Source organism: Pteropus medius, unplaced genomic scaffold, assembly GCF_902729225.1.
Source record: "Pteropus medius unplaced genomic scaffold, Ma_sr-lr_union100, whole genome shotgun sequence".
In the NCBI taxonomy this organism is placed as follows: domain Eukaryota; kingdom Metazoa; phylum Chordata; class Mammalia; order Chiroptera; family Pteropodidae; genus Pteropus; species Pteropus medius.
In genome coordinates, this window is record NW_024356333.1 from 2,395,416 (window position 1) to 2,416,251 (window position 20,836).

The window sequence follows — 20,836 nt, forward strand, 5'->3', positions numbered from 1 at the left end:
TTATGATGTAAGTTGTGCTAGGTACTCTGCACACATTATTTCATTTAATCTTCATGATTGTTGTATTATACCTTCCTTCCCCAGGTGAGGAAACTGAGCCTTAAGTCAAAGGAGTTAAGTCATTTCTCTTGCTCTAATGATCTGATGTGGGACCAGAAGAGTACACTTTGCTCAGACACATTAGAAAGTTAGTAAAGCTCATTAGTTATGTACAACTTCAGTAGCTCATAATATAATTTTTGGCATTAAATTTAAGAGTACAGTTTATTCTAGTGAATATTTGCTTATCGAAAATTGCTTTTAATTTTCTCAGAGACAAAAATTGTTAAATGTAAAGATAACTTTTTTATTGTGCGTTTATGTGAGAAATTGTGAGAAGAAATTCACATTTTAATAAGTGTTTTCTAACTTTAGTACTCAGCAGGCTGAGAAAGACCATTTTCGCAGAATAGGACTGGACGGAGGGCAGACAGCCCCAGCCTCAGGCATTCAGTTTTTGCTGTGGGGGACTCTGGCCTGGTCAGGCCAGGTCGTTTTTGAGGTGCTCTTGATAGCTGATCTGCTTCAAATGAGTCATCTTTACTCCCCCACCCCCACCGTCCTTTAAAAACATCACCCCTGACTTTGGGAAGCTGAAGGTTTATACAGTTTGTGATAAGCTTTTGGTGTTATCACAATAAATAATAAAACTCTAGGGCTGGAAAGGAATTTAATGATCTCTGATCCCCTCACTTTTCAGATGAGAATATATCCCTGTTTTTTTTCTTGAGCATTTCCATGGATCGATTTCTTTTATGTACTTTAAAAGTTGGAGTCTGAAGTAGGTCAGAAGCAGGAGGATAAATAAAAGGCTGTTCTGTAGAGACTCCCCTTGTAGTAGGCTTGGCAGAGTTTGGGACGGCAGTGTTAATCCAAACACCTAACGTCTGCGGCTTTTAACATAGGGAGATGCTGTCGTAACATCGTTTTAAGTAACTGCTCGTTTCCGTAAGCTGACCCATGAGAAGTGCTGTCTTCAGTTTAAATCCTTCGCGGCATGAGGATGATTTTCAGTTTCCCATTCAAGTCTTGTGCTTGCTTCCCTTCTGTACTTGGAGATACACTCAGTTTTAAAGCGATTGCTTTTATCTAGGTTATTTTAGTAAAGAACACGTCTGACCAGGTTTACTTTCTGCTTTATTGACGTCCCTGCTGTAGATGCCGACTTTATTCAGATCAAGGAGCCCTGCAGTTGAACCTAGCGACCACATCTGTAGTGCGTTTTCTTCTTGTGTGTTTTTAAGACATTTCTGGGTACATGTTTTTTGGTGTTTAGGTTATTACAGAACCTTAAGCACTGTTTCCCATAGAATTTTAATACAGAATATGTGTCTGTGTTTTCTTCTTAAAAATACTTCTGACTTCTTGAAGACAGTGACTATAATATTGCTTTACATTTATTTCTTTTGCTCTTTGGTTGATCTTTTTAAGGAGCATTCAGCTTAAAAATGTCATTAAGTGATACATTCAAGCCAAAGGATGTATACCTTATTGCCATAATATGTGGCTGTTCATCAAAAAGTTTCTAGGTGACTTTCATTCCTTTGTCCTATCAATCGGCAAAAAACTTCATCTTTTGTGAGTCTGCATGTTGGTAGTCATGTTTTTTAGTGTATCTGTTTTTCCAGTTTTAATGAAGAAACTGGTTTAAGAATTCTTGTAGTTCTTACTGGTCCATTTCTTTTTGTAAATTTGTCCATTGCTTGCTTAAAAATCACAAGGCACTTCCCCTTCACTGATTCTTTGTATCAAGATTTTTATTGCCTAGATGTACTATGACGGAGAGAGAACCTTCCTCAGATGATGTCTGTCTTCTGGGCGAGTGGTACGATTGGTTTAGTTTAAAAACTATCCTGCAATGTGCACTTTTAGATTCTCAGGAGGATATAATGTTCTTGTAAGAATTCTGTGTCTTGTTTACTAATGAAAATAGAATCTTTACGTATACTGAAACATGGAGCGTCTTCGGAATGTTTAATGTCCAGCAGCATCAGAAAGAACAGATTCGTGAAGAATTAAATGTCTTTTGGACTTTGCAGTATGTGCAGGGTTGTTCTTCCTAGTGATATCTGAAATGATCTTAACTTCATCACCTATCATTTGATATTTGCAAGTGAATTTTTTTGAATGTGTAACTTATTTTTGTTCAGGGAGAAGAAAAGCATTATCTTGTTTACATGCAAACAGTTGCATTATTTATTGACTTCGTAATGTACTTTCCTCAGTTAATTGTAAATAAACTTAGTTACTGTTTACAAAGAAAAATATGCTAGTGTACACAAGGTATAATTTAGTGCTCTCCACTTAAATACACTCTTGTCAACACACTAACATGCTATCTTTCCTTTATAATTTGCAGGATTATAGGACCAATATGTCTAGGGCCTCAGAACTCCTTTGAGCAGGTATGGCAGCACTTGAGGTCATTTTTCTCAATCTTAGAAAGGGATGGATGGCTTTCCCAAGTTTCTGCTCTGACTTTCAGTGCAAACATATCCATCCTTTTTTGGTTCCTCGAGGAACTGGTTTCTAAGTTGCTTTCTGCTGCTGTTTGCCTCTCTTAACCATTTGTTGGTATTTTTGTAGAGTTTAGTCTTATGTTAACTGTGCTGGTTCTTCCGCCCATGTAACTTTATAAATCACTGCAGGCTCTGCGTCCTTTTTGGCTCTTTTTGGCTGAAATGGATAGAACATTTCTTAAATGACCTTGAAGGAGGTGTTCTTTTTCTTTTGAAAGGAAACTAATACAGTATAAGTGTTTTATGCTTTTCGAAAGGGTCATTTAAAAAAAAAAAAGGTCACATGATATTTGAGTTTGTATATCTTTGCCACATATATTAAAGATATCACACTTACGTTTGAGTTTATATTTTAAATTTAAAATGATAGATCTTAAGTTTAAAAAGTGAAGTTTTCAGAAATATCAAGCGTGTTTTTTTTGTGCAGCTAACAAGCAGAAGTTGTGTTTAATTTGCTGTTTTTCTCCTAGAGCGCTGTGTATATAGTTTGCATTTTACAAATTATTGTTAAATTGACTATTGCAAAGGTTAAATCTCTTCGTAAAATGGAAACCAGAATTTGACAGCTATTTTAAAAACGGGACAAGCCAAAACCAAAAGAAATGCTTGTCTGGGCTGCAGTGTTAAAATGTTTAGTGCTCTGAAAAAATAAAATTTTATTAGATCAGGAACTTCTGCTGCAGTTTAGCTTGATAATGTAGATTGACTTAAATTTGCTGCTTAGGATTCTGTTTTATCTTCTATTACTAGATTTATAAAATAATATCACTTGAGTGCTATTTTGGGAGGTGTGGGCAGCTTTCATGAGCTACCTTGGCAACTAGTTAGGCAGTGTTATTATACCTGCTAATGCGAATATCTGTTGGGCCAATGAAACTCTTGTTTTTTATCTTTCCAATTAAATGTCATTTCGGATGATGTTGTGAAAATTCAAATAACACAAATATATAAAAGTCCCCGTTGTCCAACCCCTGCAACTTTTGTTCTTTTTCTTTTCTTTTTTCGCATTAAAAAGACCTTTTCAATTCCAGTTGACCTCCAATAGTATTTTCTATTAGTTTCAGGTATACTATTCTTGGAGGTTTCTTTTTCTGTCTATGATAACCTGTTAATAATGGTAACATTTTATTTTAAAAAGTTGCTCCTGAGTAAAACATGCCTGCTATTTTGGGCCATCATTTTACAACCTCTTTCCAGGTCTTCAGGCTCTTTAAGAGTGTATAGTTTTGATCCTGTGGATACACCGTAATCAGGTGCCCTATTCTTAATGGATGAACATTTAGATTTTATTCGTTATTTTTTACTTTTGTAATTAGTGGTTCAGTGAATATTCTTTATATGCATCTTGAGTAGTTTTGTAGGAAAAGTTCCTAGAAACAGGGTAACTGGGTCAAGAGGATCTGGTATTTAAAATTGTAATAGAAATTACCAAATTGCCCCCCCCGAAAGGTTTCACCCTTTACACTCTCACCAGCTATTTATGCGAGTGTTTATCTGCATTCCCAGCATCAAATGTTATCATCTTCTTCATCTTCGTCAGTGTGATGTAAAAAATTATTACAATTTGTTGGCCTTTAATTATTCAGTTAGGTGTTAAGTATCTGTTGCTTGTTTATATTCTTTTATGAATTGACTTATGCTCTTAGATCTCTTAAAATTAGGTTGCATTTTTTTCTTATGATTTTAATGGACTTTTTGTATATTATAAAAGTTATCTCTTTTGTAGACCCCTTATCCCCATTTTGATGTTATTTCCAGTATATTTTTGTTATACAGAGGTTTTAAATGTTTATGTAGTTAAATGAGAGCTTCTTCTTTTGATTTCTGTGTTTCTTAAAGGCTCAGACAGTCTTTCCACTTCTAGGTTATAAATTATCCATTTTTTAGCTGTTTTCATTTTTGTATTTTACAATCATTTCACCCATCAGGAATTTCCTTTGGTATAGAAAGTGGGGGATTTGATCTTTAAGTTTTTTCTATTTAGCTTTATGGTCGTCTCAACACTATTTACTAAATAATCAATGAATGATTGAGGAGCAGTTATAAATCCGGTAAGCAAAGATTAGCAGAACGGGCCTAACCGTTGGGTAGTCACCTGAGCAGGGAGGGCTTCAGTGCTTCTCCTCAGAGACTCTGGCGTGGTGACAGACGGGCTTCTCTCTTCCTTTTCCCTGGGGCCTCTCCCGCTCGGTAGCCTTCGATCCCAGGGCTTCAGAACAGTTGCTCTCTCACTGTTTATGGAAACCCTGGACTTGTATGATACTCTCTGTTTTGTTTTTGAATGACAGAAATGGTCTTATTTTCTACTCTCAGGGCTGTTCTTGAATTAGGTACTTGAGTTTGCACATAATGGATGACCTGGCTCTGTTCCCTGCTTCGTGTCCTTCGTACAGTGTTTTTGTAGTTTTCCCAGCTCCTGTCCTGTGACTGTTGTCTTTCGGATATCCGGGATTTCGGCAGAGCTGCAGAGGACCCTCCCTCACAGCCCCCTTCAGACCCACACTGCACTGGGTTTTCCCTATGTGTTGAGGTTTCGCAGTTAATGTATTAACTAGGTTCATGTATTTATGATTTCTCTGAGTCAGGATCAGGCATGTGAAGCTAGGGTGCCGGGAAGAGCTTTAAGGGTCTGAACTTCCCGAGGCCGTATTCCAAATGTTATATGTTCTACGTGAAACGCTATATATGGCTTAAAATTCTTCTTAAGAGAAGAAATGTAAGAAGTGCCGCTTACAGGATGACTCTCCCTGCTACGCTGAGTGAGCTCGGAAGCGAGAGCCTGTGTTGCAGGGAAGAGGTTCTCCCCCCGTCTAGATGGTTCTGTAATGGAAGATTTAACAACAAAATAGAAATGCTTCTCAAGCTGGAATGGGCCACTCTTTCATTCCTTAGCTCCAGCACCTTCGATTAGCTGCGTTTATTAACATGTGTCTGTCGAGATCGAATGTGGGCTTTTTCCTTTCCATTTCTGTTTCTTACCGTCTCCTGCTGAAGCTACTCGTCTCCCCTACTCACCTTTTTCTGATCATCCTTCTAACCCTGGTTATGAAGTCACTTCTACCACCGAGCTTCTCTGAACCCGATCCAAACTTGATGTTTGTCTTACAGTTTTTCCTCAGTGCTCCTTCACGTGACAGGAGTCTGACGTTAAGTTCCACACACTGTCATTCTCACCAGAAGGGCTAGCGAATTAAAACGTGGGTGTGTTATCTTTTCTCTACTCTGATCTCGAAGAGTATAGGCAGTCTCAGAAGTCATGCCCAGCTTTGCTCTGGAGTGGGCGGCACCTTAGGTCTGAGACTGCCGTACCGTTCTACTTGAAAAAGCTAAAGGGTATTAGACGATATCAACAGTTCATGTGTCTCTGGCATGAAATCAAGTGGACCAACCAGTATCCAAGAATATTTTGAACTTGATAACTGACTGTATTTTTCCCCTACTATATGGAAGTCGAATGTAACCCTTATGACATTAAAGACTGTTCAGAGACTGGATGGCTATGGCTGTCGTCCTTTGGGATGTCCCACTAGAAGATGGGGAGTCATACCAACCTCGTAGGCAGTGGTGAATTTTAAAGAAGTTAACGTTGCTAAAGTCTCTAGCGCAGTGCTTGGCACATAGTAGGGTGTGTTAATTTCTTTCCCTTCCCTGCAGGCCATTCACCTGCTCTTCCCTCTACGATTTTCCATAACACAGTTTTTACTTGGAACCAGCCTTCTGCCAAGAGTCTCAGTTTGGTTGTGTACTCCTACAACTACTATTTTTGGCTTGACTTCCCTCTCCAGCTCCCAGTGGTCCAGCCACACAGTCGCCTATTGTACCAGCTGGTTGATGTAAGTCTATCCATCTTCAGAGGAATCTGGTTACTTACCAGTAAGGTGTGTTTCTCTGAAAATGTAGCATCCTTGATAACTAATGTAGTTTAATCTGTGATAACTTCCTTGTGTGATTCTCAAGTTGGAACTAGACTTAGAGAATTTAATTTGTTGACGTAGGTCTCCTGGTGAGTTTCTGAGTCCAGGACACATGACTCTGATCAGGTAGATTGCTGTGGAGACCCATGAGGTCGAAATCCTTTCTATGCTCTGAGCGATGTGAGACTTAATTACATAACTGTCAAGGATGATACATTTTCAAAGAAAAAAAGTTACTGGTAAGTAACTGGGATTTTTGAGTAATTTTCCTATAAGTCAATAAATAAGAATTCCCAAACTTGTTTTACCAACAAATGCTTTTGCATTTGCTATTTCATAAATGAAAGGAATATGGTTATTAGTTAAGGTTAATAGTTAATGGGATAGGTTTCCAGAGATGCTGCATAGATAACGAGGTGGGGCTAAGCCTTCAGTTTTCTAAGTAGGTGCTCTCTTAGCTTTAAAGAGAATTTGGAAGTCGGAGTCTCCATTAGGGAGAACCAGCAAACGCAGGCTGTTCATTCCAGAAACATTTTTTGAGTGCCTACTCTTTTTTGAGACACTGTGCTATGTACCGTTGCAAGACAGAGGTGAAGCTGCACTCTGCCCTCAGAGAGTGCGGTGACTCTGGCGTGGCTCAGAATCGAGGTGATGGGTCAAGGAGTGATGGAAGTGTGGGGTTGGAGGCGAGACTTAGCACTGAAGCCTTTGCTGTCTTATTTTCTGTGCTTCTGTTAGTTCTTCTGTTCATGGGAACAGTCAGTCAGCTGACCTCATTCAGCAGGCCCCGAGCATTTTCTACGTGGCTGGAGCGACCAGATGAAGCAGGGACAGTGTCCCTCCTGCTTGGCCGTTGGCTGGAACATTCAGCCGCGTAGCCTTAAGAGCGCCCTTGAATTTATTAAAGCAGGCAGATAAGTCAGTTGGAGAGGCAACTCGCTCTCCTCAGCACCCACCCTCCGACCGCTGCAAGCTTTAAAGGGGGCCACTCTTCAGAATTAAAGTCACGGAATCAGGTACCTCCCCCAACAAAAATCGAAAACTAATTGTTTTGCAAGAAATGAGAATTATTTTGTCCTTGAAATCTCTGGACAGTGTATGATACTTGCCCCAAAGTTACTGAGTCGAATAGGAAGGAAAGGAGACTTGGCAGGTGTAGGAGTCGGAGCGGGATGCCGGGGGAGGGGGTGCGTACGTGGCATCCACCGCGTGGCTCTGTTCGTTCACCCTGTGAGCATCTCAGCGCACAGTGAGGGAGCTCCTGGGTGTGCAAGCCAGACTTGGGCTTCTACCCCGGGTTGCTGATTCACTGTCTTCCTGACCAGGCGAGGAACCTCAGCATCCTCTTCATTTGTGAAGCTGTGATGCTAAAGGCCGAGATGAGAGTGGTGAAGATAATGTATATAAAGCACTTAGCACAGTGCCTGCAACATAGTATGTGCTCAATAAATGTTAACTGCTGTTATTGGATTATTGGATGGCTGGATGAAGAACTGTATCAGAGGCCAAACAGTGAAACTGGGAAAGGGGGCGGGTTCTGGAGTATTTATTAGCAGACTGGTCATACCTTCTTATTTACTTGAGCTATGAGCTTTCCAGTGTTATTATCTTTATCTTTGCCCTTTTGGAAAGCAGATTAATGGATTAATCAAATCACCGTCACAGTCCTTCCCCACTACTGTGCCTTTAAACCTCCACCTCCACTGAGGAAGGAACTGTTTTTGTGCTGCAGGGGCTGTGACTGTTGGAAGATTATTGCCCCTCCCCGCTCCCGTGCCTGATGAGATGCTGTGGGCTGGGTATGGCCCCTGGGCCAAAGCTTTCTGCTCTGATTTCACCAAATCTAGTCCTGCTATTTTTAAGACCTCTTAAATAAAATTAAACACTTCATAATTATGTGTGTATATATTATTTTTTTTATTATACCACTTCAATTCTACTTGTTTTTGCTTTATTTTCAATGATTATAGGTTATGACTGTATGTCCAGGGCATTTTTGAGAAGGCTCTGGAGACCTGACAATTGGGTAATGGTACTCTTTAAGAAAGCTGAATTCCTAGACAGGATGGGAAGTGCTGTGGTTATTCGGGCATAGAATTTTACCGTATTTCATAGAATCAAAGATGAAAACTTTAACCTTCTAACGTCTGGAGCATCTTAGAATTGCTGCGCTAAGAAAGCATTGTTGTGGTTTAACTGGCAACATTGTTTCCTTAGTGATAAGAGAAGATAATGGCATGCCTTGACATTAATGTCATCATAGATTGGATGAAATACGGTATTTCGAGGGGATGTTTGTCCTTAAGCGTCATAGAAATTAGGTATTATGGCAGAATGTGTGGTGGGTAAGAGCAGGTGCTCCAGAGTCAGACTTTCTGGGTGTAAATTCTAGCCCTGTCCAGTGTATGACCTGGAGCCCATCACCTCTCCTTTCTTTCCCTTCACTTTCTCACCTGTAAATTGCGGGCTAAGAGTGGTCCCCTTCTTACAGCCGTAATGACTAAATGTCAGACATGTTGTGTTCAAAATAGTGATTGCCTAGTGCACACCGAGTGCTTCATAACATCAGCTGTTACTGTTTAGCGATCATACTTTGAAGAATTAATTTGAATCCATTTTGTTGTGATTGAAACTCAGATCTACCCTTTAATGTTTGTACATCATCTGATAACTCAGCAAATGACACCTGGGTTTTTTAAAAGGGAAAATAAAGATAAGGAAGGTTAACCTAACAAGTTTCCATATTCTGAATAAGACTTAAGTGGCATATTTGGCATCTATATTATTCCGTGTGGTTGAAGTGTAAAAGAAATTTATAATGAAAGCAAGGAGCAGTTAATCTGAGGCTAACATAAATACAGTTTTTGATTCTTATCAATATTGGTAAGTATGGGAAGGGTTGGAGGGCTTTAAAAATTTGCAAAATCTGAAACAATTTTTTTTTTCACCCTAAGTAAAAGAGGGAAGGAGAAAATACTTTTTGGTTTGTATGAACTTTACTGTGTTAGGTAAAGAAATTTCCTTTGTAGAATTATGCAAGTAGACAGCATCCCTTTACAAGCATGAAGGCTATAGCTTCAGATTGTCTTATATTTACGAGTCATTTTATTTTTTCTATTTTAGTGTTCAGTGACCAGTGACTTGGATTTTCCAACACAAGTTATCCCATTAAAGACTCTGAATGCCGTTGCTTCAGTACCCATAATGTATTCTTGGTCTCCCCTGCAGCAGAATTTCATGGTATGTAAATAATGTGTCTTCTGCTTATTTGATAATCACTTACTTTAAATAGAAAAGCATAGATGATTTTCTTGTCAAGGTGAGTTGATGTGAGTAAAAATGCTATCAAAATGGTAGTACTTAGAGTAATGTTTTTTAACTGATTTCTATATGTATATATTTTTAAGCCTTTGCAGTATTCTTTTCCTAGTCCTTTTTAGTTAAAATATTCTTCAAAGGGAAGTGTTAAATGAAAACCATACCTGGGATTAAAAACATTTAAAAGATGAAGTTTATAGTGCTTATCCTTGAAGAGGTCTGTCAGTACCCTGTATCTGTCTGATTTTGAGGTTTTGTTAACTGAGGATTTATTATTTTAAACAGCTTCAGGCAGCATGGAATTAAATGATAACGCACACTATGAAATACTCTCAGGGCTTATAAAACACGAGTTTAAGCACATTTCCAAGATAACACTGGCCCAGTAGCTTTTGTAGTGAAATACTAGTATTTAGTTCTTTATAGAGATGAAGGAGGATAGAACAAAAAAAATTTGAGTGTGCATTCTTTGTGTTAAATAAAAAATATGTAGTTTTAGCACTTAAAACAGTAAGTTAATGTTGGTGGAAGTCCTTGGTGAGCCTACTTTGAGAATTGCTTAGTAGATTAAAAAAAATAGATGTTGTTAATGTGTTATTTCTCTTAAAGATTTTACAGTGGATAGCTACAGGGAGGCTGTAGATGCTGCTGTGCAAGGCCATAAATTTGTGTGTTTAATGCTTTATTCAAAAACATTTAGTTTGGGAATCATATTGCAAGAGCTTAAGTGAGGAGTCTTATTTTTATAGAATGAAATTTTAAAAAATATAGTGTTTAAAATTGTCAATAAATATTACTGATGAATCACCCATGAATTTTGTTGAACACTGACTAAAGCAAAGTGAGCAGACTATCTTATTGCTAGGATATTTGGGAGACAAAGGTTATATGGATATAATTGGGGAGACAAAATAGCCAATTGTTACTTAATTTAGGCTTACATCCAAAAAAAAAAAAAAACTTCTGTAGTTTAAATGGGATTATTGCAAGCGAGATAGAAGGAAAACTGGGCTCTCTGTTTTTATACAAGCTTGAATCTGACCAGCTCCATACATTAAAATTTAAGTTTTCATTTTATACCCCATTTGTACTTTTTCTCCTAATCTCCCTTTCCCCTAATGTGTGAACTCTCCGGTTGTCCTAAATTTGTTATCTAGGGATTATTGGAAAATTTTTCCTTTTCTTCGTTATTTCCCGCCTCTTCCTACTTGACAGTCTCCTTGTGTCTCGTGGCCTTTTCTCGTGCATCCTTCCCTATGGGTCGTGGTCCCAGCCTAAGGCACCTCACGTTTGAAATAAGCTGCCATGTCCTCCTGTCGATCTTAGCCAGTCCATTCTTTTCATCAGAATTGTTTTTAAAAAATCTGTTTTTAAGCATTACCCTTTTCAAAGCTAAGACTTAGACCTATCCTCAGTTTGGTGTCCTTAAATGTGGACTTCAGAGCCCTCTCGTCTTTATAATGTCTTTTTTATTCTTTATTAAAAATTCTCTTCCTCCCATGAATGTCAGCTTCCTGTTCCTTGTATTCTTAAGTATTACATTTTCTCTGAACTGAGCTACCACTCTCTTTCTTCCCTGTTGTCTTCCAAACCTTGATATAAACTTATCTTTATTAACATTATCAGTTTCGCTATTCATCTTTTCCTCTCAGTATTGAAATATGTCATTGTAGAATGTTTTCATTTTATGTATAAGAGTAAATCCTGTTGGCATAAACTTTAATGGACTATCCATACTCTATTTTATATCCCGAGAATCTGTAGAACCTCAACTAGATCAAGTGAATTTTAGAAACCTTTATATTAGGTTTTTTTTGTTTGTTTGTTAAGGCATGGCTGTTGTAGATTTTGATGAACCATATTTCATCAATTCTCAGTTACTTTATCATCTGAAATAGGAACATGTTTTAAAATTGATGAGCCATATTGTAACTTACACCTCTTTTTCCTTTCTTAGAGGTACATAAAATAATGGTAAGTTTTAATAATTTAGATTAGGTAAACAGTATTTTTTCTTAAATTTTTTTCTCAATTATGCTTATTAGATAGGCCGTCTTTTATTTCTTTATCGCTTTTAGAATTTGCTGCCTATTTAGGTTTGGAGAAGTGGGTCAAGATCTACTTATGAAAAACAATTGTATTTTAGTTGTTACGTTGATTTAAAAGTATTTGACACTTAGGATAAGGTTGCTTTCTAGATCTGTGTTTTTACTTTTAGGTGGAAGATGAAACTGTTTTACATAACATTCCTTATATGGGGGATGAAGTTTTAGATCAAGATGGGACTTTTATTGAAGAACTAATAAAAAATTATGATGGAAAAGTACATGGGGATAGAGGTGAGCCATGTATTTATTCTCTTGGAAAAGAAGACCAAAGAGTTGAGAGAGATTTTGATTTTTTTTTTTAACGCATAGGTATGAAAAAGATTTTTTTTTTCGTATTAAATTAAATTTTGTGCTGGACTGGCCTGGCTCAGAAGCCTAAAATTTTCAGTGTTTTCCCTATTTTGTATTGAAGGATCATGTTTGCCACTTGAAAATTATGCATAGTTGGTTGTAACATAAATTATAATGACAATAACATGTAAATTAGAATCGTGTGAGTGTATATTGATTTTAAGATTCTTTAGCAGTAAAATTAGTTAGGACTAGGGCTCTGCTTATGCGACATGAGCTCCAAAAGGCCCTACACTCAAAAATACCTTCCCCACCAGACCACTGCAGTACCTGGAATTCTAGCATTGGAGTCACAGCTTTGGTGTTTTTGGGTCCCAGAGACCCTGTTGAAGTGTCTGGACAGTGAGGTCTGACAGACACATTGTTTCAGAGGATGCCAAGGCCACTGTTAGATTCTAGAAGAACAGGTTAGAGTAGAAGGCACTGGAAACTTGGGGGAGGAGTGATTAAAGAGAAGACGAAAGGGTTGAAGATAAATTCTGTTCCCAACTGTGCCTTAGGCCAGTCCTGGGAAGGACCCTAACCCCGCCCCCGTTTTAATGATTTTAATGATGTTAGAGCGCTGTTGATGAACTCTGGCTATTTCTTCCAAAGCAGAAAAGGCGTACATACTCGTTTGTCATTACCGCTTTCCTCTGCATGTTTCTCATGTTTGACTTGGTGAATTTTAGAATGTGGATTTATAAATGATGAAATTTTTGTGGAGTTGGTGAATGCTCTTGGTCAGTACAATGATGATGATGATGATGATGATGGAGATGATCCTGATGAAAGAGAAGAAAAACAGAAAGGTCTAGAGGAGAACCGAGAAGGTATGTCTGTCTGTGCAGCCATTCCCGCACTTTTCACAAACAAGGGAGTACAAGGAGGTCTTCATTCCTCTTTTTTTTCCGTTCGTTGAAAATCACATCAATCGTAGTATAATCAAAATAAGAATATTACTCTTAACATTTCTTCCTGTCCTTGAGTGTCTTTGTTTCCTCGGCTGGTAAAAGAATATACTCTAGTTTTTTGGGTTTCACTGGGCAGTCACCATAATCATCATTATATAACATTGATCAGTGACTATGTATAGTGTGCTAATCACTTTGTATGTCCCAGCCCACTTAATTCTCACAGTGCTCCACGGGTAGATGTGATTATCAGAACCATTTTCTAGTCAAGAGAGCTTTAGTGAGGCGAAGTAGATAAGTCGGGATCAGAATGCCGCAGCGGTAGCCCCCTCAGACTGGTCCAGAGCCCGTGATTTTAGCCCCTACGCTGGTTCACGCCTACCCGGACTAGAGGGTCCCAAGGCAGAGCTGAGAGTTGGTGGAGATTTGGCAAAGCTCATTATTAAGACAACTGAGAAGAATGTGAGGGTAAATGACAATTACTCCAAACATAGAACTTTTATAACAGGCACCTGTGATCATCTAGTTCAGCTCCTTCCTTTTACAGATGAGCAAATAGACCCAAGTGGATCGGTGACCAGCCAAGGTCACAAAGCCAGTTAGTAGCAGAGCCGGGATTTTACAGCCTGTTTTCTGACTCCCAGTCTGAAACGTTCTACATTTGAGTTTGAATTTTTTGTTTGACCTACTAGCATGTCACAGGTACATGTAAAATACGTTAGAAGTAAGTGAAACATAAAGTTGATAATTTCTTAGAAAATTATCTTTGTTATATATATGTAGTTGGGTGAAGCAAATGAAAGATTGAAAACTTGTTTACTTTATTTTTTTTCCATATTTATTTCCATATTTAGATAAAGAAAGCCGCCCACCTCGGAAATTTCCTTCTGATAAAATTTTTGAAGCCATTTCCTCAATGTTTCCAGATAAGGGCACAGCTGAAGAACTTAAGGAAAAGTAAGATTTGTTCTTTTGAGGCGGTCTTGCCTTGTATGGTATGTACTTGCCACTTTGGTTTATTAGAGATGGAGCTACTGTAGCTGACTGAGCCACTCCGCTTCATTGTTCAGTGTTGGCAAAGTACTTGGCAACGTGGACATGTCTGTGGTACGCCACTACACAACATTCACGTAGACAGAACGACACAAACACATAATTTACAGTAAGTACCACTACGCAACATTTATGTAGACAGAAAAACACACAGACACATAATTTACAGTAGTACCTGCAGAGGAAAAGTTCTCTGGACACTTGTAGAAATTTTAGTGCAGTTAATATTTCATTTTAACATTTTTCACAATAGATTTGATTCTCGATTTATCATGCATACTATTTAAATAGCTCTTCACTAGATTATTGTAGGCTAGATCTTTTCTTTTGTGTTTTAGGCAAGATAACTGTTGAAATTTACGCAGAAACCATTTAGGAACTTTATTTTTAAAACAGTAATTTCACCTTTACTTACATTTTTCTTGGTTAATGTTAGGTATAAAGAACTCACTGAGCAGCAGCTCCCCGGTGCACTTCCTCCTGAATGTACCCCAAACATAGACGGACCAAACGCTAAATCTGTTCAGAGGGAGCAAAGCTTGCATTCATTTCATACGCTTTTCTGTAGGCGATGTTTTAAATATGACTGCTTCCTACATCGTAAGTGCAATTATTGTACGTTTTCATTTTCTATCTTTGTTGTGGAATTATGTCTTAAAGCAACTTGGAAAGTGTTTGTCACAACTAGAATTTATCATTTAATCTTGGAGTTAAGATTGAAAAATGTATTAGGATCAGAGTATTGTTATTTTTTAATGCGTCTCTCGAGGGTTGCTCTGTAGTCTTCTGCATGTGTTGAGTTTGAACTGCTGTCTCCATGAACTCGGGATACGGGACGGTGGTTTTCCAGAAGTGGTAAGCGCGCCGTGGCTCTGTAATGGCACTGTCACTGTAAGCGAGTGCACGGCCCGGAGCAGCACTGCCAGGGTCGATGAGCCAGCTTCGCGGAATGGGAAACTGGCTAAAAAGATGCTTGTATATTCTCTAGCGTTAAATCTCTTCTTTTTCATTTTTATTTGTTTTATTGGTTCCCTAAGTTACCTAAAAAATTACCTGCATTTGCGTATGGGTAAAGCATAAGACGTTCTTACTGAAACTGAAGGTACGTCACATACAATGTTCCTTTATTTTTCTGACGTTGCTGGGGAATGAGGTTTCTTAGTAAATTGTCCAGGTAACTGGAACTTTTAAAGTACCAACTACTTTTGAGGAACATATTTTGAAAATATATTTCATAGCTCCCAGTTCCCTAAGCAGAGTTCACTTAGCACCGTTCGCCCCCGTCACGCTGCAGTGTGGCCGTCGTGACGTGGCAGCACGGGCGGGGCTTCCGACCTGTGCAGAGTGGTCGTCCTCACGTTGCTTTGTTTTTTTGAACTCCTGTGACCTGAACGCCAGCCCCTACCCCAGCCCCTAACCCTAGCGCCTTTTACAGCTTTCCTCTCATTTTCCAGTCATACGTCCACCTGCCCAAGGAGCTGTATCTTGCATCGGTTTGAGTTTTTGCTGTCGTATATTTGCTGCAGCTCATAATTTGTTGTGTGATGTATATCTTGGTCTGGAAATGGTAGAGCGTGCGCGCGCGTGCGTGCACGTGTGTGTGTGCGTACGTGTGCGCATGTGTGTGTGTAAAGCATTAGTGGTTTAGTTGCCTTAAATTAGAAAAACTTGAAGTAGGTTTTTAGCATCTCTGTTCTCTTTCCCATCTCCTTGCTGCTGTCATCCACCCTCCGGTCTGGTTTACGTGGAGGACTCGGTGGTTTAGTGATCCACGGGGAGCCAGCCACTTGTTACCTCAGCTGTTGGATGTCCGCCAGACACACATCTTTGGGCTTAGCGGTGTTGTCTTCACACGGCCCTTGAAATAGTTGTCTTGAATTGCATTTAAATACCCTTTCCACATGGTCACTTTATCAGATATGTCCAGTTCTTATTGAGAACATTGTAAACTGCATAATAACAAAAATGAGTGGAAGCTCTATTTTGGAGTGAGTAAAGTGGTCCATCCAATTTGTTGTTACAGATGTAGCATTTAATGTACCTTTTTGTTGTACAGATGAACCAAGGAAGCAGGATACTGTTAAACATTACAGGAGTTATTTTATTGTGCTGTTTAGATTTGAGTAATTTTGATGAACCTCGAACCTGGTAATTATCTCACTGAAGCCGGGGTGGGAGAGAAGAGTCCACTTCAGTGCAGCTGGGGGCACTGGCCGACGGGATGGCCACGCGGAGGCCCTGCGGGCGGTGGGTCTAGCAGTTTCTGCTCAATTGAGCCTTAACAAATTCCGTGGGTAATTTATTGCTTTACACTAACTTTGACAAAGTATCACTATATATATATATATATATATATATATATATATATAAAATTTTTTTTTAGGTGAAATAAACCATGAAGTAAATTACTAAACATGTTAAATATAGCCTTTTGTGCTTTCATTTTGTTTCTTGCCTGTATAATGGGAGTAATATAGTACTTTATAAGCTGTTGTTGAGGATTAATACTGTTCAAATAGTATCTGGCTCAGGTTTAACTATTGTTCTTTTTTAAACATCTTTCACATGACTTACATTTCAAAATAGTATTAAAAGGTGTCCAGTGAAGTCTGTCTACCTCTTCTGTATCTTTCTGTAGTTCTGGCAAATACAAACACGTTCTTTTCTCCCGACCATCCTATCGAAGAGGTGCCACATTGCTCAGGCTTTTCGCTTCTTCACGTGACCGTATAGGTGATATTCCAGTCTGGACAGCCGCGTCGTGGTCTGCTCGCGGAGGCCCTGTGACTTACCGACCCTGTGCTGTAAAGGGCAGCGCTGCAGCGAACCACCTGTGTGTTCCGCCGGTTCATGCACGTGCGAGCTAAGCTGACCGCGCTGTCTGGGCGTCGCCAAAGGACCTGCCTTATGGCGACGCGCCGCCTGGACCACCTAGCCGCAGAGTGGGCATGCCCGCTTCCCCAGAGCCCTGTGGCAGCGCGTTCAGAAGCTAATTTGGATTTTTATTGATTGAATGAAAAATGATTTTTAGCATAGTTTTAATTTGCATTTTTTTCTTTCTATATGTTTCAGAGATCTGTGTTTTATTTTCTCTGAATTATTGTTATCATTTGGCTTGTTGTGGTCTTTTTCAAATCCGAAAGTTCTTTATATAGTCAGGAAATTAATTTTTTTAAGACAAGTTGCAATTTTTTTCCAGTTGTTTGGTAAAAATTCCATAAGTAAAGTTTTTTAAAAAAATTAAGTGTAGTTGAATTTATCAGTCGACCTTCCCTACTCCAAGATTATAAAGGGTTCTGTCTTTTTTCCTAGTACGTGTTAGGCTTCATTTTTTAACATCTAACTCTTTGATCCATTTGGAATTTATTCTGATAGAATTTTGGATCCAGCCCCCTCCCTGTCTACTTGTTTCCAGACCATTGTCGCAAAGTCCCTCCCTCACCACCAGGCACCTCCAGGTGTGCTCGGCTGTTCTGGTGTGTGTTTTATTCCTTTGTCTGAGTGGCTTTTTTTTTTTTTTCAGAGATCTTTTAGCTCTTGTCTTTTATATAAATTTTAGAATCAGTTTGTCTAATTAAAAAAAGGTCTCGTGGCATGTTTATTAGAATCCTATTAAAGTTATAAATTTCATAAAGAGAAACTGACATTCAAAAACAAGGGTGACGTCTAACGAACCAGGATCAAGTCTCCTTTCGTGCCCTTTAATAACCTGATTTTCTTCACGCAGCTCTTGCACATTCTTTGGTCAGATGGTTTCCAGGTGCTACAAGTGTACCTATCAGCGGGCTTTTTTCCTTTATATCCTGTATATTTTATATGCTGCTACCTTACTGAATTGTCTTTGTTAGTAATGGTTTCTCAGTAGATTCTTTTGAGTTTTCCAGCTGTGTGTAACTAAACTATTTGCAGTCATTGGCATTTTTGCCTTCTAACTTTCTTTTGCCCCTAACCGTTGGCTTGTATTTGTAGTACAGTGTTAAATAATAATGGTGTAGTAGATAAATTTTCTGTCACTTCTGAATGTTTTGGAAAATTAACCATATCACCCAGGTTTTGAAATTTGTATAAAGTTGATCTATGTGTTCTGATTCTTTTATTTCAGTGATTATTCTTTTCCTGTTTATGTATTTCATTCTCCCTTTTTTCCTGTGGTTTATATATTTTATTTTCTAAATCTCGTGTATTTTTCCCTCAGAACAGCTACTGTATTAGTGTTACTGTTTTTCTGTTTGAGTCTGATGTTTGCTTTCATTCTTTGTTTTTTTTGGATATATATTTAACACAATGAATTATCTAGAGTACTTTTTCAACTTTTCGATATTTTCTATTTTATTTTCTCTTTAACTCATTGATTAAGGGAGAATTTTTTTTAATTCAGGTAAAAGTGCCTTTTTGGAGGTCAACTAATTTTACTCTTTTGTGCTGGCAGCCTCTTAGATCTTAGGCCCTACTAGTGAGTTAGGTGTCGGGGGATTTATCATTTCTGAGGAAGAGGCTTCGATTGCAGGGGGACTGGCAGTTGACCTGGGCCAGAAGAGCTCGATGTCTGACCCTGGGGCCTTTTCTGATAAGGGGTCTTAAAGGCGTCAGTGAACTTGGAAGGATAAATGGCTTTGGTCAAGGAACTAATTAATCCTACTTCATATTCCAAATAACTTTTAGGCCACAATTCATTTCGTAAATTGGAAACTGATTGAATTTCTTTATAAAAGCTTCTGCCTGAAACAGGCTGTCGGGTCCGTCTGCCTTAGGTAATACAGTTCTGATAGAGAAGGAGGTGAGGAGGGCAAGAAGCATGAGTAAGCTGGGGAAACTGCAGCGGGTTGTCTTTATGTTCCTAAATAGGACCCAAGTAGAAATTTTGTTGGGATAAGTATTTTGCTATGCTTTCTACTACCTCGAATGGCCTACCGGGGAATCCATGTTAAGTATGAAACCCAGTTGTCTCAGTTCATCTTTTTTGATGTTATGTGAAAGTCTGAGTGTTCTTTTTGGAATGTATTAGCGTTGACTGGAGATTTTAACATTTTAAATGGTAAGAATTTCAAAGAAGGTATTCCGAAGTTTATAATAGGTGGCTGACGTTTTTTAATATTTCAGATCTATAATGGTTAAAAGTTCAGACATAAAGTACTTGAGGTTTTATTTGCCATGTAACAGTGACTTAAACTCCCTAAACTTCAGTTTTCCTCATCTTTAAAATGGGAGTGAGGACCCTAATATGTGGCAGGGGTTTTGTTGAGAGTTAAATGAGAGAATTAATCCCTAAAGCTTCTCAGTGTGTGCTTCCAACATAGGAGTAGTTACTGTTAGCTGCTACTCTGCCAGCCTCTGAATATCAACACTGTTATTCTGTGAAGTACTTTTTTTTTTTAAGAATTTACATGATTCTAGCAACTCTAAGTGTATTCAGTAAGAATTTATTCTTAATGCCAATTTTAGTCAGAGCAGACAAGATCAGTACTTTGAGCAGAAAATGTACAAATCAGACACTTTGTACTGATCTGTGATCATTTGTTACCACATGACAGGCTGAAGTATCTGAAAAGCCTGTGTTACCAGCAGTAGTGGCAGACTGGCTGGAGATGCCCGGCCATTCCCGCCCTCCCCGTCGCCAGAGTGCCGGATGAGGGCTGGTCCCGCCACAGCCAAGTGGCCACACGACTTAGCACCTTTATTCCTGTTTCCTGATCTGTAAAATCCCCCTGGAAATAAGTGATTGCTAACATTTCTTCCACCTCTAGTCCTTGGATTCCCCAGTTGTGTTTGAGGCATCAGTTATTTGGTGAAACATTATTACAAGATTCTGAGGGGCTATTCAGTATGTTTTAGCTTAGTGTTGAATTAATTGCATGTTTTTTCTTTTTACCTTTGCTTGAAAACCTTTAGATTTTTTCCATCAACATTTTATAGGTTGCTTTTGGCATTTAAAAAAAGCCCTCAATACCTGTTTCTCCTTTTTGTAAAATTTAACAGTATTTTGCCTTAATTTTCCTTCCAAATAATTTTCCTGATCAGGGAATTTTATATAATCTTGTTCCTATATTATATTGTTTGAAATATATTTTATTAACTTCAAACAGTATTTTAAGATGCCAATTTGAAGAGTATGTTCAGTATTCTGGAAATCTAGTCAGACATTTCTGGAATAGGGAATTCTTTATACACTAGTTTTTAGAATGAATAGCAAACCAATTCTATCCTCTGCTGAAGAAAATCTAGTCATAAGAATAGTTCTCTTTAGTTGAATGCAGTGTGAAATTGAGTGTTACTTTTTGTTTTCTTAAAGTATCTTCGATGATAAATGTGTTAATTGTTCCTTTATAGCCTGAACTTGTTCTTGTCTTGGAGACTGTACCGTCGTTTACTGTTAATTTGTTCTGACTCGGGACCAGCAGAGGCTGCCGTCCTTATGTGAGCGTGTGTATGTGTGTCTACAGATACGTGTGCCTTTGTATCTTCACTGAATCAGGGCAAGAATATCAGTCTATAAGTATAGCTGTGCTAGAGGAGACATCTGAACTAAAAACAAATTTTACCAAAAATATGCTGCTCAGTATGTGTGCTCACTCTGGCTAATGGCGATCTTATTTTTTGGATTGATGTAATTCCTTGCTGCCTATGTGCCGTGACCTGTAGGC

General features: G+C 38.5%; 1 protein-coding gene across 13 annotated transcripts in view; it reads left to right on the plus strand.

The window, feature by feature from the left end:
* Window positions 1-20,836, plus strand: part of EZH2 (enhancer of zeste 2 polycomb repressive complex 2 subunit) — a 57,659-nt gene that overhangs the window by 25,815 nt on the left and 11,008 nt on the right. For 5 of the 13 annotated variants that reach the window (XM_039861217.1, XM_039861221.1, XM_039861223.1 and 2 more), the window contains exons 4-8: window positions 9,596-9,712; window positions 12,009-12,129; window positions 12,921-13,061; window positions 13,997-14,099; window positions 14,632-14,795. In XM_039861217.1, the coding sequence (XP_039717151.1) occupies window positions 9,596-9,712; window positions 12,009-12,129; window positions 12,921-13,061; window positions 13,997-14,099; window positions 14,632-14,795 (646 nt within the window). Of the gene's footprint in view, window positions 1-6,212; window positions 6,392-9,595; window positions 9,713-12,008; window positions 12,130-12,920; window positions 13,062-13,996; window positions 14,100-14,631; window positions 14,811-20,836 lie in introns of all 13 variants that reach the window. The other 8 variants (XM_039861213.1, XM_039861212.1, XM_039861219.1 and 5 more) reach the window with 3 other exon arrangements.